The 19,125-nt window shown below is 37.7% G+C and overlaps 1 protein-coding gene across 2 annotated transcripts in view; it reads right to left on the bottom strand.

Moving 5' to 3' along the window:
• Nucleotides 1-19,125, bottom strand: part of bckdhb (branched chain keto acid dehydrogenase E1 subunit beta) — a 51,034-nt gene that overhangs the window by 17,834 nt on the left and 14,075 nt on the right. For both annotated transcript variants that reach the window (XM_060869853.1, XM_060869852.1), the window contains exon 8: nucleotides 18,892-19,002. In XM_060869853.1, the coding sequence (XP_060725836.1) occupies nucleotides 18,892-19,002 (111 nt within the window). The remainder of the gene's footprint in view (nucleotides 1-18,891; nucleotides 19,003-19,125) is intronic.

Below are 19,125 nucleotides of genomic sequence, written 5' to 3'. Positions count from 1 at the left end.
CCTCCCCCTCTCAGATCTTACCAAAAAGGACCAGGACCAGCCGGACCAGGTGCAGTGGATAACCGATACGGAGCAAGCATTCCTAAAGAAAACCCTTATTTAACCATCCCGTCCGGAGGAACCCCGACCTCTCCTTCACCCTCCAGACAGATGTGTCGAAAACTGGCTTGGGAGAGGTCCTCTCCTAAGAGTTCAAAGAGGAAGCACCAAGTCAGACTCAGCAGCCACTGGGAGGTAAGGAGGTGACCGAGATGAAGGACAACGTTTGCCGTGCCTGCGCCAAGCTCCTGGGTCCATTGCTATCCCTGCACCGCCACTGAGACTTCACTGCCCTCCCCTCAAGGTTGGGACCTTCTCCCTGGGATCCTTACCAAAGCCTGAGCCAGCATGCAAGTTCTTGGGTTAGGGTTATAATGCCACTTCTACACTGCACTGTGTTAACAAATAAAAACTCTTGTGATTCATCTCTGTGCTGTGCTTCCGTGTCCATCTAATCAGAGTGCCCTACACTATGTATTTCCCATACATGATTTAATGCAGCTCACGCAAAGTAAGCAGATGTTTAAGTGAAAATCAAAGGCAAAAATTCTTTTAACACACTTTTTGCAGACAGCCTCTGGTGTGTAGCAATGTTGTTATAATGACCTGTGCAGATGGAGAAAGTCTAGGTGCTGGAAGCTGGGCAAATCGGTCCCCCACATGGTGCTCTACTATGAGGACACACAGCCAAATCCACAGGCACATGGAAGCTAGGAATGCAAATCACCCTGCAGGTTCCATTTGCAATCTGATATCATCTCACAGCCCTCTCCCCTTTCCACACACTACTGTGCTAATATCAAAATAAACCTCTTGAGGTTTAAGAGCTGCCAGAGTATTGGGAGTGATCCTCAAGGCTCAGATAATAAATTGTTTTCTATTGACAAAGACAAACTGATGACTGGGCGTGTTAGTTAGATTAGGAGACTATTTGTACACTAATTAAAATACAGCAACTCAGTGTGAAAGAGAGGGGGTTTTGGACAACAAATATAAAGTTATAATGGTGACAAATTGTTTAGTTATAATAAAAACAGGATTAGTTACAGAAAGAAGGAGCCATTATCTTATTATAAGTATGAAAATGCCTAATAAGTTAGTCTGGGATGAAAGAACCGATATGAAGCAAAATACTTTTTTCAGTTATTTATGAGAGATATATTCATAGATACAGTAGCTCCCCAGTTTAGGGGCAATAAGCAATGGACCAAATGGCCATAAGTGGGAAAAACTGCCATATATTGTACTCTGCAAATACTGTTGCATCAGGGGTTTCAGCTTTTTAACACAAAATCTTCACAAGAGTCTGGGTATATTCCCTAACTATTCATGTCAGTCATATAAACAAATTGCAGTTTGCAAGATGGTTGACTAATTTCTGTTTTTTTCTTCAATAAATGAAGTTCAATTCAACTAGAGATATGGCTGGGCCCTAAAATACTCGATTAGTATGTTTCACATTACTGTTTTGCTGCATGTGAGTCAAGCGTTTGGCTGACTCTGTGTGGTTATGATTCTTCGGTAAAATTAAGAACTCGTCCTGCTGCTGCCGACAGCAGTCACATCATAAATAACAGTATGGTAGACAGTTCCAATGGCAGCTATCTTTGTCCATGCCATCCTGATGATGAGGTGGTAAGCTATGGATAATGATCAGTTCCTTGTTTTCTCCACACTTTCCTCTTTACAGCTCTGTGGTACTGGAATGTATTCATCTCATCGGTCCACGTGACTTCGTAGCAAACTGTAACCTAACCTTACTGTGCTTGAGGCTCACGAAAGGCTTCTATCTTGTGGTGAACCATCTTAGGTCATGCCGGTATATTTTGCTCATTTTAGCCCTGACACATACATACCTATATTTTGGATATGCTTCTTGCTTTGTTGAACAGTTCATCCTTTTTGGACACATGTATGATCCTCAGTGGCCGACTGTTTAATTACTTACAAAATCCTACCCGACTACTCCATTGACATTTAAAGTTACAAATAGAGATTTCTGCTATGGAGATGGGACCCTTATGTTTCCTTCTTTTGTGTCACTGGAGTCTGGAGAAAGGAAGAGACTCCAGTGACATCCTGACTGACAACTAGGGCCCCAGGTTCATCAGAGCAATCCAAACACATTCATTAAGTTCCCTTTGACATAAAGAATCCAGGATTGTAAATGCAATATTGTGGTACATAAATCAACCCTTGATACTGTAGCAATCAACACTTGACTGATAGAATCAGGTCAAAATCCAGTTGAAGGTTTTGTGATGATTTCTAATACTAATGCAGTGTTGTAGAAAATTGGGTTCTAAAAAATTACCATGGATCATGAACTGCATAGTTGGACTGTTAACAAGGCACGATTCAGCCCATCTACCAAACACACAGCTGCTATTTTTGTCACCAAATATGCTTCTTAATCTTTTCATCATTGAAATGTTTTATCCTGAAATGTAAAATGAAAAAATAAAACCACATACTTGGTGTTTATATTTAAGACTGGACAATATTAGTATATTTTGGACAAATGCACAAAATCTGAACAAATGACTCGCTTATAAATGTGGTTCAGTATATATGTGGAGGTGGCTTAATTAAGCTAATAGTTAACTATAGTATCACATTGCAGCACAGCCACCACAACTGTCAAATCCATTGCTTAGTTTGTTGAGTTATGCCTCATCGTCAGTAAGACCTGCCAGAAACAGGAAAGATTTGTGTTACTAGAGATACTTCAGATGTCTGAAACGTATATCCTGCTCACTCTGACTGAAATGACGCTCAAACTGTGTTGTGAGTAATCACAGACAATGCTTCAGACAATGGGAAACATTCAAACATGTGCTGAGCATTATGAGCAGCATTTCTCTCCACTTCCCAACACTCCATATATTTGCATCTGGTCTATGTGCATAGAGTGCAGTGTTTATTGCAAGGAAGAAATCAGCAGCCAGTGCTGTTAGCCAAGAGTTTATTTACTTCTGGCCTCTTGACACTACTGCTGTCCAACTTACTCACTTTAGTGACAGTCTCACCCAAGAGACTCTGGATGATGAATACAGAGAGGTGGGGTTTTTTGGATTACTGCTACCATACATTTTCTCCCCTTTCAAGATGACACATACTTCTGGTTGTGATCCTATGATTTTGTAAAGAGATTTTAGCAGTAGGGTTAGCACTAAACATACGAATTGTGGGCAGTTCTTTAAATCTGTTGGTGCTGCAATGGGAGTAGAGTTTTAATAAGCAGGGATTAGTGTATGGTTAGTAGACTTTTTTATACTCTTAAGAAGTGGCCTCTCAAGTAGGGACTACTTGGGCACATCATAATGTAAAATGACCATAGATACTATAAGAGAGAGTCACCAGTAACTAGTCAATGGAAAGCAGTTGATGTTTGGAAGCAGTTCATAGTTGCTATGTACATAGAGACTGTTTGCATCTAAAAATAAACCACATGAGTTAATGTACACAGAGAGGAATGACAACTAAAAGACTACAGCAAACTTGTGTTAATAAGGTGTTGAGCTACAACAAGCCATGTAAAATTCACAGCTGTGCATTGAGTGCATATATAAGTGTTTTACAGTAAGCATCAGGTGGCTTTGGAGGAAGAAAAAATATTTTATTTAAGAAAGAAATAATGTGAGCATGTAAACCTTTGTCTTTGCAGAAAACAAGATTAAGTGAAGTGGTTAATAATTTTCAGAGTCTAGTGCTTACTGTAGAATTCTGTATAGATGTACATTCTAGTTTCAACCACCACAGGCTTGATCATTACACACAAAATGTATAAAATCTTTCAGGTCTACCGATTGTTAACAATAGCGCACTGATCAATGTCAGAGTGTGATCTTTTCAAGCTGACCTGTTTCTTTGTTGAAACATTCTTGCAAAAATTTGGAGAGGTGTGTAAATGGGGGGACACTAAAGATAGGTCAGCATGAGTTAGAGATTTAGAAAGAAGAAAGAGAATAGAGAGTTGTTGGAGGTTAGTATGAGTGGTCAGTGGGGTTAATAAGGGGTTAATGTCCTCTGTGCCCTCCTTTACTGTGCCAGAAGTGGTGGCTTCCCTTTACTGCTCACTGGGTTACAGGGCTGTGATTAAACTAGGCCGCTTGCACAAGGGGAATGTCATGTTTACAGCCATTCCCACACACACCCAACATAATGAGAGTCACTCACTGCCTACGCTTGCCACAGCACTATGCCAGGAGAGGCGGCAGACGTTCAATGGCTCGGTATGTGTGTACACACACACACACAGAGATATATATATATATATATATATACATACATACACAAACACATATACACACACACACACACACACACACACACGTACGTTACTCAAACCACAGCCTAAACAGCACCAGGTCAGAACAGGGACAATGCTTGCTCAATACGTATGACAAAACATACTCATACTGCTTATAATGTTACTCATAATGGTAAGCTCTAATCACATAATACTGCCTCTAATGCACCTTGAGCAAGTTATATCTGGGCAGTGAAGCATCATCATCAATCCTGACTTCAAGCACTGAACTTCACCATATATTCAGGGCCTTATCCACAGTGCCATTCATCAAAACCATGACAGGAAACGAACACTGAAAAATACTGCCGCCTGGACGGAGTCAACTTAGCCGCAGAACATTGTCTAGAAGAGGCCTATGTGTCTTTAATTGAAGAGACACTGTGTGGTCATAACTCACATGGCACTATGTGATCTCCATGACAAACACAGTCCCAGTGTGACCCAACATCTTATGCAGCCCTTTCAAGTGGGAGGGCTTGCTTAGTGCTGAGAGTGAGAGGCCAAATAACTCAAAGCATAGCATGCACAGGCTTGCTCTTGCCATTATGCACACACATGAAAACACACCCAAACAGAGGCACATTTCCTGTCCTGGGCCAAGAGATAGATCTTCATGCTAGGAAGCCTGATTGACAGAAGATATCTCAGAAAGGAATAACTCCAATCACATCCCATGAAATCAATCAAAGGCCATTAAAGACATGACCCATCTTTAGCACTAACCCACACCACACCAGTTGAATGATATTGGCGTGAAACGCAACCTTTAAATATACACTATAAAGCCTTCCCCGGTCCACGGCAGGAGCAACAATGGGAAGTTTCCCTTCTTGCTTTTTTTCTGAACACTTTTTGTAATATTTGGCAAAGATCTCTTCAGATTCTGGCAGCTTCAATAAAATATCTGCCAAGAGGAAACACTCCGGTCACTGTGGTGCCCAAGGTCCTGTAAATTGTACAAAAAAAAAAGATGTGGAGAGGAAGCTGTCTCTATTCACCTTTTGTCAGTTTGAAAAAAAAATCGCTACTTTCTACATCAGCACTAGGACTATTGAGGCAGGTGTTTCAGTTGTGTGACTTTCAAATTTTCAGCAAAAGTTTCAGTTTGCTAGCTTCAGTTAATTGCTAACACATCACTAAAAGAGTTTAGCGCTGAACGTGCCACCACACACTAGCCTACACTGGGAGTTGCTTTTTGTGCTTTTGTCGACCATTTTATTCATTAATAGCTGCTATAAAGTGTGGAGTCTAGTTAGGAAGGTAGAAAAACCGTGAGGCGACAGTCTGGACATTAAGCCAAGTCAAATGTACAACAGGACACTGGGAATATTATTATTTATTTATTTATTTATTTATTTATTTATTTTTAAAGGGAGCGGTAACTTGTTTTAATGGACTGTTAACACTTGAAAGTAGTGGAGTTATGTACATGAGACTGTTGTCTTTTAAACCACGTTATTGCATTTTATCTCATAAAATATAAGTATGATCCTTGTACTGGGATGTAAGTGAATTCTGCTTATACCAGCACCATGTGAAAGAGTGCTTTCTGTGCCATACAGACAACCTGATCGGCTAATATTTTGTTCTAAGCTGTGTGTTGAGCTGCCAGCTTGCTGTAACGAGTTGAATTATGAACTGATGCAGCTTTAAATAGCATAATATGATAAAAGCTGTATTATGCACATTTATTTCACAGATTTATTTACTTTAATATTTACATTGTAGCCTAAAAATTACTAAAAATGGAAATGTAGCCAGTGCGGGGCTGTTAAATAAGGTTCAACACATAGTTTGCTTAAGAAAATACCCTAAAAATAAAAACACTGGTCCTGAAACAGTGGTTGCTTTATTCTAGAAAAAGCTGTCTAGTTTACTATATTGTTGAATTACAGATCTAAATGTATCCAATGTCAGTAAGGCCCATTTAAAATGTTATGAGAAAGTCATCCTAACTACTAGCCTGTACCTGTGAATTCAACCCATTTACCCACTGCCTCAGATATTGCTTCTGTCAGTAGTTTTGGGGTAAACCGTTATGGCATCTGTCTCTATGAGTGCGCACTCAGTAGAAGAAAAGAAGAATAATTTATAGTGATTTCTCTACTGTGCTGTTTCTTCCTGCCATTTTCTTTAAGTGATTTACAGCATTCTGGGAAACATCAGCTAACAACTGGATCTGCTTTGTCTCTCAGGAGCAAGTGAAGGCAGTTTAAGTAAAGCGTGGAACACACACACACACTCCTCAGATGCTACCTCCAGAGGGTTTGGATGGTGTCCATAAAGGATACTTTTAGCTCTGGGTTCTGATGCATGACCTGGAGCACAGTTCAGTCAGCCCATGATTACACCAGTGCACGTCCAAGCCAGTAGGACCAACACAGGGTGCACTCTATTCACCATAGCTAAAATGGAACCTCTCTAAAATGAGACCCAAACATCCCCCATGCATAATACTCATTACACAGCTTGGATTAAGCTTTCAGTGAAGTGCTAATGGATCACGTCACCACAAATATAATAGACTCCAGGCTTTCCAGAAGGACCCTGCTATCTGCCTCAATGGTGACCTCGATGATCTCAATCTGCCCAAAACACTGTCCAAAACTCCAACCGCCATGAGTGGAAAACAGTTTTAAAAAAGAAAAAAACCCACTCATATACGCAACAGCCACACAAAAAAAGTGTCCAGATTTTGTCTGTCACTCTTGTCCATGAACACACATGCATACATACAAACCTGATAAGAAGACTTGGCTATTTCTAATTATTTATTTCGATTTATGTTGTTCTACTCTTGTCAGCTCTGCTAGTTCATGAAGGAAAGAATGGTTCCAAGAAATTGCCTGATCACAAAGCGTGTGTGTGCATTTCAATGCGCACATGTTGGAGTAACTGATAGCAATACAAAGCACCCAATAGGTGGGCACAGGGGTCAGTGAGGCTTTGAAGAAAACAACAAAATAAGTAAGCACTTTTCTCCTTTATGAGTATGTGTGAACCATCTGCACACTTCCAACTGGTGACACAGAGACAGAGAAAAATTCTAGAAATCTCACGAGTGCTGAACAGAGGAATGCGACTACTGGCCGAAGCTGCAGGAGAGAATGGAAAAGCAGATCTGATGAGAGGAATGAGGGAGGGAGAAAAAGAACAGGAGAATTCTCAAAGCATGTGAGCTTATTGTGAAAGTAAGTGCACAGAGGACCGATGCAAGTGAGTAATGGGAAACAAAATACAGAGGAAAAGGATGAGAATTGAAAACTAACAATCATTACTATTATTATTTCTAAAAAATCCATTATCTTCATCAGGCACGTCAGTGTAATAAATCAGGAATTTACAAAGCAATGAGAACAGTTTAAAATACAAATTAAATACAAGACCAAATCTAGAGCTAGGTAAATAAAGCTGACATTCATTAATTAATAAATAATATGATAGAAATATACCTTCTAACAGTTGTAGTTTGACAATTAAGTAATTTAAAAACTGGGGTTATGTGATCCTTTAGTTTGGGTCATGGAAGGTTTGTGGCAGTATAGATTAGTGTAAATTAGCAAGAGTGCCATTTTCTAGGCCAGAAAAGAGCACATAACGTTCCTCACAAATTGTCACAAAAGGAAGAAGGTTTATTATTGTCAGTAATAAAAATAGTATAAAGTACAGAGAGTGCTGACTGTCAAAATTTACTCCAAGATTTTTTAAGATGTCGGAGCTTCACAGACGAGAAGACGCATTTGTATTGTATTTAATAACATACACACACACACACAATTTTATGCAATTTTTGTGCAAGGATTTCTAAATTCTGAAAAAGAACTTGTTGATTATCACAGTCCAGTGAGCTTGTAGGTATCATGTGGACAAAATTGTTTTCCAGAAGAGCAATTTATTAGCAAGTCCAATTAAAGATGTTTGTGTACACCCTGTCAATTTTACTGACAAATGTGACCAGTTGGTATGGTTTTCTTGCATCGACCCATGTGGTTCAGCACTTTGCTTGTTTGGGAGCTTATGACTGACCTCTTATGAAGTCAGGCTGTCTGCTTTTTTTTTAACTTCTAGTGGCAAAAAAACCACAAAGCTCTTAGGATTCACTAAGCAGGTCTTAGTTGGGATTTAGAATTATTTGTGTGAACCACATAAAAAAACATACACACTTATTGCAATATTTTCAGGCCAAGTGTCAGGTTACTTTGTAGCCCAAGAGTGGAGTTGATGCCTGGATTAACCACTAAAAAACAACCATGAGTAATTTTCCACTGAGATAACCACCAAAACAATGTCACAATATAACGCATGACGTGAGTTATGACAGTCTGACCAACGATTGCTACTTCAGTGCTCAGCACATAGACATCTGCATTAATAAAGTAATTATATGCATGAGCTTCAATAATAAAACATGGAGAGGAAAAATCCAGGCTTTTATTTTTGCCACGCTCTCCTAATGTTTCCAGAGACTTTATAGCAACTCACCAAACATAATAAAAGACACGCGCGCTTGTAGTTTTTGTAACCTTATATTTTTTGTACCTAGCAGTGATTGTGTTCTGTGCCTTCATTAATACATCCAAAGAAATTGAGCATTACAGATACTTAAAAGAAAGACTTACATTTTAGTTGGTGGGAAAAAGAAAATCTTTGACTGCCTTGTAATTTATTGGATTTCTGCACTATCAATACATTGGTTGTCCAATATATAATTATCAAATGATAAGATCAGCTTTGCTGCACATGTCTACCGTATTTTCCGGACTATAAGCCGCAACTTTTTTCCTGCGCTTTGAACCTTGCGGCTTAAACAATAACGTGGCTAATATATGGATTTTTCCAGATTTTTCTTTTCTTTTCTTTTTTTTTTTTTAAACACATTCTGTGACGTGCTGTTTTTTGGCGGCATGAAGCTTTCATTAGACCAATGAAATTGCCGAACGGGTTAACTCCGACTCTGAAGGAGATGACTTCAGTGGTTTTGGTTTCAGTGCACAGGAGGAGGAAGATAGTGACCAATGACTTTCTTGGTAGGCTACTGTTTACTGCTAATTTTTTATTTTTTGTTACAAGCCGTGTTTCGTTAAAGCCTATTTATTTTTGTGACAAACCGTGCTTCGTTAAAGCCTGTGTAACGTTAAAGGTAGGCCAATGAGCAGAAAGGGGCGTGTCTTGTCAATATGGGCGGAGAGTGTTCAGTGCGCATGTGAGACATTAGCAGAAAGCGGTTTTAACATTGGCATGGAGAATAAAAACAAAGAAAGAAAAGAAAGAAAGGCTTACGATTAGGCAAGAAGTAGGACCCGTGTTAATATAGGATCAGCTTTCCAGCGCTGGAGAGAACTGAAGGAGCGGGAAGTTGGCCGCATATTCACAGATTCGAGTTTCCCCGAGTCAATAACTCCTGAGCTAAAGCTGTTACTACACAAATAACACCTCTTTTCTATCGTAGTAATGTAGAGAGGCAGCTACAACAGCGTTTTGTGTAGTAACCGCATTTAGCGTTTCTTCGCTTTCTTTCTGTGTTTTTATCCTACATGTCAAAGTTATAACCGCTTTCTGCTAATGTCACACATGCGCACTGAACACTCTCCGCCGCATATTGACAAGACCCGACGCTTTCTGCTCATTGGCTACACGTTTGTTTCGATTTTTGTTTTGATTTTTAGTTTGTCGTTCCGACTCAGTTTTCTGAAGCATTTCTCAAAAATCGGAGGCCCTACCTTTTAATGTTTTAATTTGTTTCAATGTACCTGTAGGCACCTGCGGCTTATAGACATGTGTCGCTTATTTATGTTCAAAATAATTTTTTTTTTTAAGTTCAGTGGGTGAGGCTTATATTCAGGTGTGCTCAGTCCGGAAATTACGGTACATACTTGAGCTAACCCCTTTTGTGGTATCACTTATAAACACTTAATTACACTTACTGCAAGGTAGTGGACAAACACAGTACCAATTCATCATTTAAACATGATAAGTACAGTATGTTCTAGGAAAATCAGAATTTAAATTAAATCACATCTTGGGGTCTTATCACTGTTGCTACATTTGGTACAGTGAGAGAGAGTGATTAAAAAAACGAATGGTCTTGCTGTGATATATGACGTAAAAATAAATAAATTCAATTAAATTCAAATTAAATACCATATCTCAATGTATGGCATTTATCAAGCATAAACTCTGTCACAAGCATAAACTCTGAAATAAAATGGCTGGCGCACACAGCCATTTTGTTTTGGATCAGGAAATCATTCCGGATATTCCTAACACCTAATCACCATTTGAGCATTTCCTCATGTTGAAGAATTCAACATAATATAACAGGAGACAGAGTAAGAGATGACCCTATGTCATAAATAAGTATAATTTAAAAATCCTGAAGCTGCTTAAGTTGAAGCCAGAATTGTTTTGCTTTGTTCGGAAATATGTATCTGTATCTAAATGAAACGGTTTTGAATACTGACATTATAAAATAACGAATGAGCAACAATAAACAAAACAAAATTAAATTAGAACTTTTAATCCAATTTATAATCTTTGAGAGCCTCATAACAGAATGCAGGTAAACAACTTTCTGTATTTTATTTTACAAAAAAGGTAAATGAATATTAATGTTAAACCACTAACCAAAACACTGAGTGACAACATCAGAATCAGGTTTATTGGCCAAGTGTGTTGACACACACAAGGAATTTGGTTCCAGCTGTTTGAGACTCAAAAGTACAGACATAAATAACACTATACTATACATTTAGCTTAGACTATACAAGACAATACAGACAATTTGAGACAATTTAGACTGTACGATTATTAAATAGTGATAAAGAATACAGACTTAAGGTCTACAGTAACTATTTTTGTGTGTTTGAACAAATATAAAAGAATGTGTTTTGGAAGATTTTACAGATGAACAACACTACAGACACATCCATCAGAAACAGAGTATTGGATTTCACACTTAGTATTGATGGTCTTACTGCAGTGAGCAAAAGTGATGTTGACAGAGAGAACACAGATCCTTTATATAAAAACTGGTTTAAAGTTGCTTTAACATTTACATTTATGGCATTTGGCAGACGCCTTTATCTGGAGCGACTTAGATTCAGTCACATTTTATATAACTGGTCAAATGAGGGTTAAGGGCCTTTCTCAAGGGCCCCAGCTGCAGCAGCTTGGAAATTAAGCTACACCCTTCTGAGAGTCCATCTGAAGCATGAATTCTTAAAAATAAGCTAAACATACTCATAAGTAAAGGACACTAATCCTCCATAAGTTTCTGAAATAAGGTAACAAACTATTTTCTCTGTTATATAGCAACTTTTAGAATCACAACATCTTCATTAAGCTTAAAGTCCTGCCATCGTCATTACTGCACTGTACCGCTGAGGTCAATAAAACACATCATACTGAATAGATCAAAAATGGACTATCTTTGTCAGAGCTTTACACTTACCAATTTGTTCTTCCATAATCATATCTGTTTTGTTAAGAAGTGCTTTGCAGATATCCAGGTGTTACATAAGAACATACAAAAAAGAAAAACACCTGAAGCTGTTGCAGTGTGTTGTGACTACTGTAAATTGGGGAAACCTTGATGAACGATCGGTTTCCATTCTGTCCAGCCAGAGCAGAGCTTATATAAAAGTGTAAAGCACATCTAATACCAAGGGAGAGGGCAGAAAGATGCTTCCATTAAATAATATAACAGATGGTTGTGTGTAAATTGTCATGATCCAAGTGAAAAAAAAAAATCACAAATTTGGGTTTTTCCCCCATGCAAGAACCTCAAGCCTATCATTAAAACATAACCCTTCCTTTTAATATGGTTTCATATTACTACCACCTGGCTTCCTGTCAAATAAACAAGTCTGAACTCTGAAATATATGTGCATCATGGACACTCAGTAAAGCTGATAAGGCAAGCTTTAAGTAAACAGTACAAAGAAGGTGGGACTGGCACAGACTCAGCTGTCTCTATTCCTAGAATCACAACTCCAGGAGACATAAACTGACACACACACCATTCATCTCTACCCATCCCTATTCCACTCTGCACTTCAGTGCATCATGCATACCTGAGCATTTTCTCAAGTGAGGTTTTAAATGATGTGTCACTTCTTACTCTTACAAACCCAGTAAAATGTATTGCATCAATACATACAATTAGCTCCAGTTTCCCTCCTTTCACACTCCAACATGAAGGGTCTCAAACAGCTGAAATTTATTTGTACAGCACTTTTAACAATGGAGCATATTAAAAATTTAGAAATTCACCCCTAATAAGCAAGGCAGAGGTGACAGTGGCAAGGAAAAAATTCCTTGGGACATTACAGGAACAAACCCGACTGAACATTAGAGGAACCCGACTGAAAAGGAAACCCATCCTAAGCTGGGTGATTATAGTTTCATTTCATTAGCCATATGGTCATAAAGTGCAATTAAGCAACCAGCAAATTTATCCTAGGTTTTATCTTGTTTATTTTGTTCAAATTATCAGCTGTTCACTGATGGAGTCTTGAGTGCAAAACTGGTTGTGGTAATTGCAGTCCTAAAGCTACACAGCCAAAGCAAAGAAGAAAAAAGCTACATAAACAACGCTGAGGATGACAAATAAGCAAAAGATCAATAACAGCAATAACGTGCACAGAGTCAAAGTCACCCCACACGTTCAAGTTTCTGCAAAAATCTTGAAACACTAATTTATAGAAACGTTTTAACATCCAACTGAGAAGCACAGCTTGCTTCATCTTGATCAGGTTAACCAGGCAAAGAGAGAACTGGAAGATCTACTTTATTGGTGTGACTTACAAAAAAAATAGAGCAGGCTAAAGATGGAAACCAGACTCTCACTATAGCAAGACTAACACGCTTCCAAGTCTTACTGCCAGCTGGCATTTATTCTGTACAGGAAACGTCACCCCTAACAGAAAATAAATGGACAGACAGTAAATGACTGGATCAAAGATTCCACCACAAAGGGAAAAAAAATAAAACAAATAAACACACACACGTGTGAAAAATTGTTCAAGCCCTTTCTGATTTATTTATTTTTTTTGCATGTTTGTCACACTTTAATCTTTCAGATCATCAAACAAATTAAAATATTAGTCAAAGATAACACTTGTAAACACAACATGCAGTTTTAAATAAAGGTCTTTATTATTAAGGGAAAACAAAATCCCTGTGTGAAAAAGTGTTTGTGAGCAAAAAGAACATATAGGGTCATCTCAGATTTGCCAGAAAACATCTTCATGATCCAAAAGACTTTTGGGAAAATACTCTGTGAACTGACAAGACAAAAGTTTAACTTTTTGGAAGGTGTGTGTCCCATTACATCTGGCGTAAAAGTAACACTGCATTTCAGAAAAAGTACATTACAGTAAAAAATTGTGGTGGTAGTGTGATGGTTTGGGGCTGTTTTGCTGCTTGTAAGACTTGCTGTGATAAACAGACCCATGAATTCTGCTGTCTGTCTATCAAAAATTCCTGAAGGACAATGTGCGGCCATCTGTACATGACCTCAAGCTGAAGCGAACTTGGGTTCTGCAGCAGGACAAGGATCCAAAACACACCAGCAAGTCCACCTCTGAATGTCAAAATGAAGACTTTGGAGTGGCCTGAATCCTACTGAGATGCTGTGGCATGACCTTAAAAAGGCAGTTCATGCTCGAAAACCCTCCGATGTGGCTGAATTACAACAATTCTGCAAGGTGACTGGACCAAAATTCCTCCACAGCGCTGTAACAGTGACTCATTGCAAGTTATCGCAAACGCTTGATTGGAGTGCTAAGGGTGGCCCAACCAGTTATTAGGTGTAGGGGCAAGCACTTTTTCACACAGGGCCATGTAAGTTTTTTATTTTAATAATAAAAACCTGGGGGGCACGGTGGCTTAGTGGTTAGCACGTTCGCCTCACACCTCCAGGGTTGGGGGTTCGATTCCCGCCTCCACCTTGTGTGTGTGGAGTTTGCATGTTCTCCCCGTGCCTCGGGGGTTTCTTCCGGGTACTCCGGTTTCCTCCCCCGGTCCAAAGACATGCATGGTAGGTTGATTGGCATCTCTGGAAAATTGTCCGTAGTGTGTGATTGTGTGAGTGAATGAGAGAGTGTGTGTGTGCCCTGTGATGGGTTGGCACTCCGTCCAGGGTGTATCCTGCCTTGATGCCCGATGACGCACAGGCTCCCCGTGACCCGCGGTAGTTCGGATAAGCGGTAGAAAATGAATGAATGAATGAATAATAAAAACCTTCATTTAAAAACTGCATGGTGTGTTTACTTGTGTTATCTTTGACTAATATTTAAAGTTTGATGATCTGAAACATTAATGTGTGACAAACATGCAAAAAAAAAAAAAAAAAAAAAAAAAAAAACACACACACAAAGGGGCCAACACTTTTTCACACCACTGTCTGTGTGTGTGTATATATATATATATATATATATATATATATATATATATATATATATATATATATACAGTCTGTGTTGTGTGTGTGTATATATATATATATACACACACACACACACACACACACACACACAGTGCTCAGCGTAAATGAGTAAACCCCCTTCGAAAAGTAACATTTTACACAATATCTCAATGAACACAAAACAATTGTCCAAAATGTTGACAAGACTAAGTTTAATATAACATCTGTATAACTTATAACATGAAAGTAATGTTAATAATTTTATTTAAAATACACATTTTTCAGTATAACTCAAATTAGGGTGATGCAAAAATGAGTACACTCCACAACAAGTAGACTACATCTAGTATTTTGTATGGCCTCCATGATTGTTAATGACAGCACCGTCCTCTAGGCATGGAATGGACAAGCTGGCGACATTTAAAATGTTACTTTTTAAAGGGGGTGTACTCATTTATGCTGAGCACTATACATATATGTATATATGTATATATATATATATATATATATATATATATATATATATATATATATATATATATATATATATTAGTCGCTGTCGGGCGGAAACCTCGTATGTCCAAATTTGGTCAATTTCATATTTTTTCACATATCAATGCTATTGGTCAGTCCCCATGTGGGTCTGTTATTTTTACAGTTATTAACCAATCTAAAGTCTTGAAAATAGCTTGAGCACAAATCTCATAACTCCATTGGACACTTCAACTGTCCACCTCTTCTTCACTCCACGGGAGAGCTTCGCGGTATATTTCTCCTCAAGAAGAGTTGCAACGAATTAAAACACTGGGCTAAAAGGAAAAAAAAAATCTTGACCCCCGCTAGTTCTGGTGCTCGTCTGAGGACAGGAATTTAGCGCAAGACAATCCACTGCTACGCGGACTACACCCTGTGCACTGCAGATAAGGTACGGCGGTTTTTTAAATTTCCTGAAAAATAATGGTTTTGGAGATACGAGGATTCCGCCCGACAGTGACACTATATCTATCTATCTATCTATCTATCTATCTATCTATCTATCTATCTATCTATATCTATATCTATATATATATATATATATATATATATATATATATATATATATATAGATATAAATATATAGATATAGATAGATAGATATAGTGTCACTGTCGGGCTTCCGCCCGACAGTGACACTATATCTATCTATCTATCTATCTATCTATCTATCTATCTATCTATCTATCTATCTATATATATATATATATATATATATATATATATATATATATATATATATATATATATAGATAGATAGATAGATAGATAGATAGATAGATATAGTGTCACTGTCGGGCGGAATCCTCGTATCTCCAAAACCATTATTTTTCAGGAAATTTAAAAAAATTGTGTGTGTGTGTGTGTATATATATATATATATGACCAAGTGTCATGTATGTCATGTATATATATATATATACACACACACACACACAAATTACTGATCTCATTATTTTCTAACCTTACATTTTCATTCCCCTACAGTCAGGTCAATGTATTGTTCCATGTAATGAAAAATGAAATTTTGACTTGCGTTTCACTCGTCAAGATTATACAAAACAATTCAGACATATTCACAGCCCAAAGACAATATAACACCAAGCCAACATTTAACCACAAGAGACATCACATTTCCATAGAGTATCCACAAAAGACATACTGCTTTGAAGGAGGTTAACACTTGGTCATACATGGATATTTCAACAAGATAATAACAACAATCAAACATCCAAATAAGCACAAAGATGTCTGTGGGAACATAAAATCAAGCTTCTGTAATGACTGACTCGGCCTCTAGATTTGAACCCTGACAGCTTGTGGTCTGAATTGAAGAGGGCAGTCCACATGTACAAAACTAAGAATAAAATGAAGTTGGAAATGCTTTGCAGAGAAAACAGTCCAATATCCTACTACAACTGATGTCTAGGATTACAGGAAAAGGCCTAAATTAGAATTACGTTGGGAGTGCTTGGTGAGGAGTAAATACCAGAATTGTGCACATCACAAATCCAACCTTCAATCTAACTACAGACTTGCAGAAAACAGAGCTGCATCTCATTTCAAATCAATGCTGGTTTGCTCGTTTTAACTCAAGTGAAGAACAGCATTAAGTTCAGCACTAATGTCTGATAATTTATTATGAACACTACATTTCCCCTGAAACATATTGAGTAAATATGCATAAATAATTTGGAATGGCAGAAAATTTCAATTTTGAATATATTAATCTGAATTAATATTGTAGAGCCATTGAACAAGAATACGGTTAGTATAATTCAAGAACTATGAGAGACAAAGTGTCTTCAACATTAAAGGAGTGTATAAACTACAGATTTACATGCATGACTAAACATAAACCTAAAATAAACATGTTGTTAGCTCAATGATTTCATATAGTTAAAAATCAATCAATACATCCAGTGGCTGTCCATTGGAACTTTGTGTATTATGCTGTTTCAGTACATGGTTTGTTCGTTCATCCATCCATTTTCAATAACCACATTACCCTTGTAAGATCAAGGTCGACCCAGAGCCAATGCCAGTAGCATAGCAAACCCAGTTCATGTTTTGAACCCAGAGGAAACCCATGCAACAGTCTAAGCTCAGGATTAAAACCAGGACCTGGAAGCTGTGAAGCATTGCTCTGTGTATGCAATAAGGTAATAAGAAAGAAAAATAGAATAATGAAAAAGGAAAAATATATCCACGTCATGCCATCTAAATTGCTGGTCTGGCATGAAAAAACTGGGCATTTTGTTGATTTTTTAAATGAATGACTATTATATTTACAGAGCAGTTCCAGACACCAGAAAAGGGAAAAAGATTTCTCAGTTTTACTGCAATTCAGCTGATTCTTTTTGTCAACCAATGATGTGTATGCAAAGTTGTTGAATACCAGTCCTGTAAATCATCCAGAGAAAGCAACAGGAAACCAGAAACATGATGTTCCAATGCAGTCATGCTTTAATGAGCGGGATGCTGCTGCATAGACGAAACCCACACCTCCATACATGCAGAGGACACCAAACAGGACATATGAGTAGCTTCTGACTCATTCTGAGCTTGCAGTCAGTTGGACACAATTCAGGTCCAACATCTGCAACTAGTTCTTTATGCTACAACTAATGAACTCTAGCCAGGTCATTAGATTTAGTTTATCATCTGCATGGAATTGTAAGCTGGCCGACTTGCATATTCAAATGTGACCATCAATTTCTGATGTTTGAATTTGCCCAGATTTCAGGGCTAACTTTGAAAAGTACAAAGCTTTCTCAAAACCACTTTTCCAGATGGAAATGCCTATATCTGAAGAAACATCTCTAAGCACAAAATGACCATGAGCCTCTCAGTGTATTGAGAGAACATTGTTTCTATCAGACCTGTCACTATCCATCCAGGAATAACAATTGTAGAATAAAGCCTCAGTTTCCAAAATCCTCAGTTTCCAAAAGCCAGCACTTTATGCAAGATTTAAGTGATTCTTTTCTCCTCCACACTATTACCTTAACATGAATCTAGATACAAAATGCATGTGTGGCTTCTTGTTTCTTCAAAAATGCATTAATTTTCTTACAGATAATTATTACATTAAAGATTCTATTAAAGAAAAAACATGGACACATTAAAGACATCTTTGTATAAACTTTGCATAAAAAGTACATTATCACAAGCACAAGGAAAGGAAAACTTTTATAGGTGATATCACTATTTTGCCTAGAACAACAAAGTGTATGACATTCCAGTTGAACTGTGCTTTTTAGTGCTACTACTTTGATTCATAATTTTGTTGTAACTGTAAATCTGGCAATAACAGAGAGCTCATGAAATGTTCACAATAAAATAACTAACATTATAATATAACAAAGGATTTTACAGACATTTTACAAATTGTAATTTGGTTAGTATATTTGAATAATGCACAGAGTAAATAAACTTTAGCAAGGTTTATGAAAGTTTTAGATTTTTCAAACTACTAAAGTGAATTTAAGCTCACTTTGGATGTAAACCTAAATTCAGATATTTTAAGTTGTAAAGCCTTTGTGAGTGTGTGTATGCATCCATCCGTGTGACCTACCTTGCATATTGTCTCTTTGTCCCATGGCAAAATTGTCTGCAGGTCAATAACCTCACAAGACACACCAAGCTTGTCCTGTGCCATGTCAGCAACTTCCCTCAATACATGAACCTGTAAAACAGAGAAAATGGTATTAGCATGTTACTATAGGTTGATCCACTGTGTTTCCTTAGTCTTACGGTAAATGTTCTCAATTACAAAAAGCAAACTATCGTGCCACTTAACTTTTGAGAC

The sequence above is a fragment of the Tachysurus vachellii genome, chromosome 5 (genome assembly GCF_030014155.1).
Source record: "Tachysurus vachellii isolate PV-2020 chromosome 5, HZAU_Pvac_v1, whole genome shotgun sequence".
Taxonomy (NCBI): Eukaryota; Metazoa; Chordata; class Actinopteri; order Siluriformes; family Bagridae; genus Tachysurus; species Tachysurus vachellii.
This window is presented reverse-complemented; position numbering and strand designations above follow the sequence as displayed.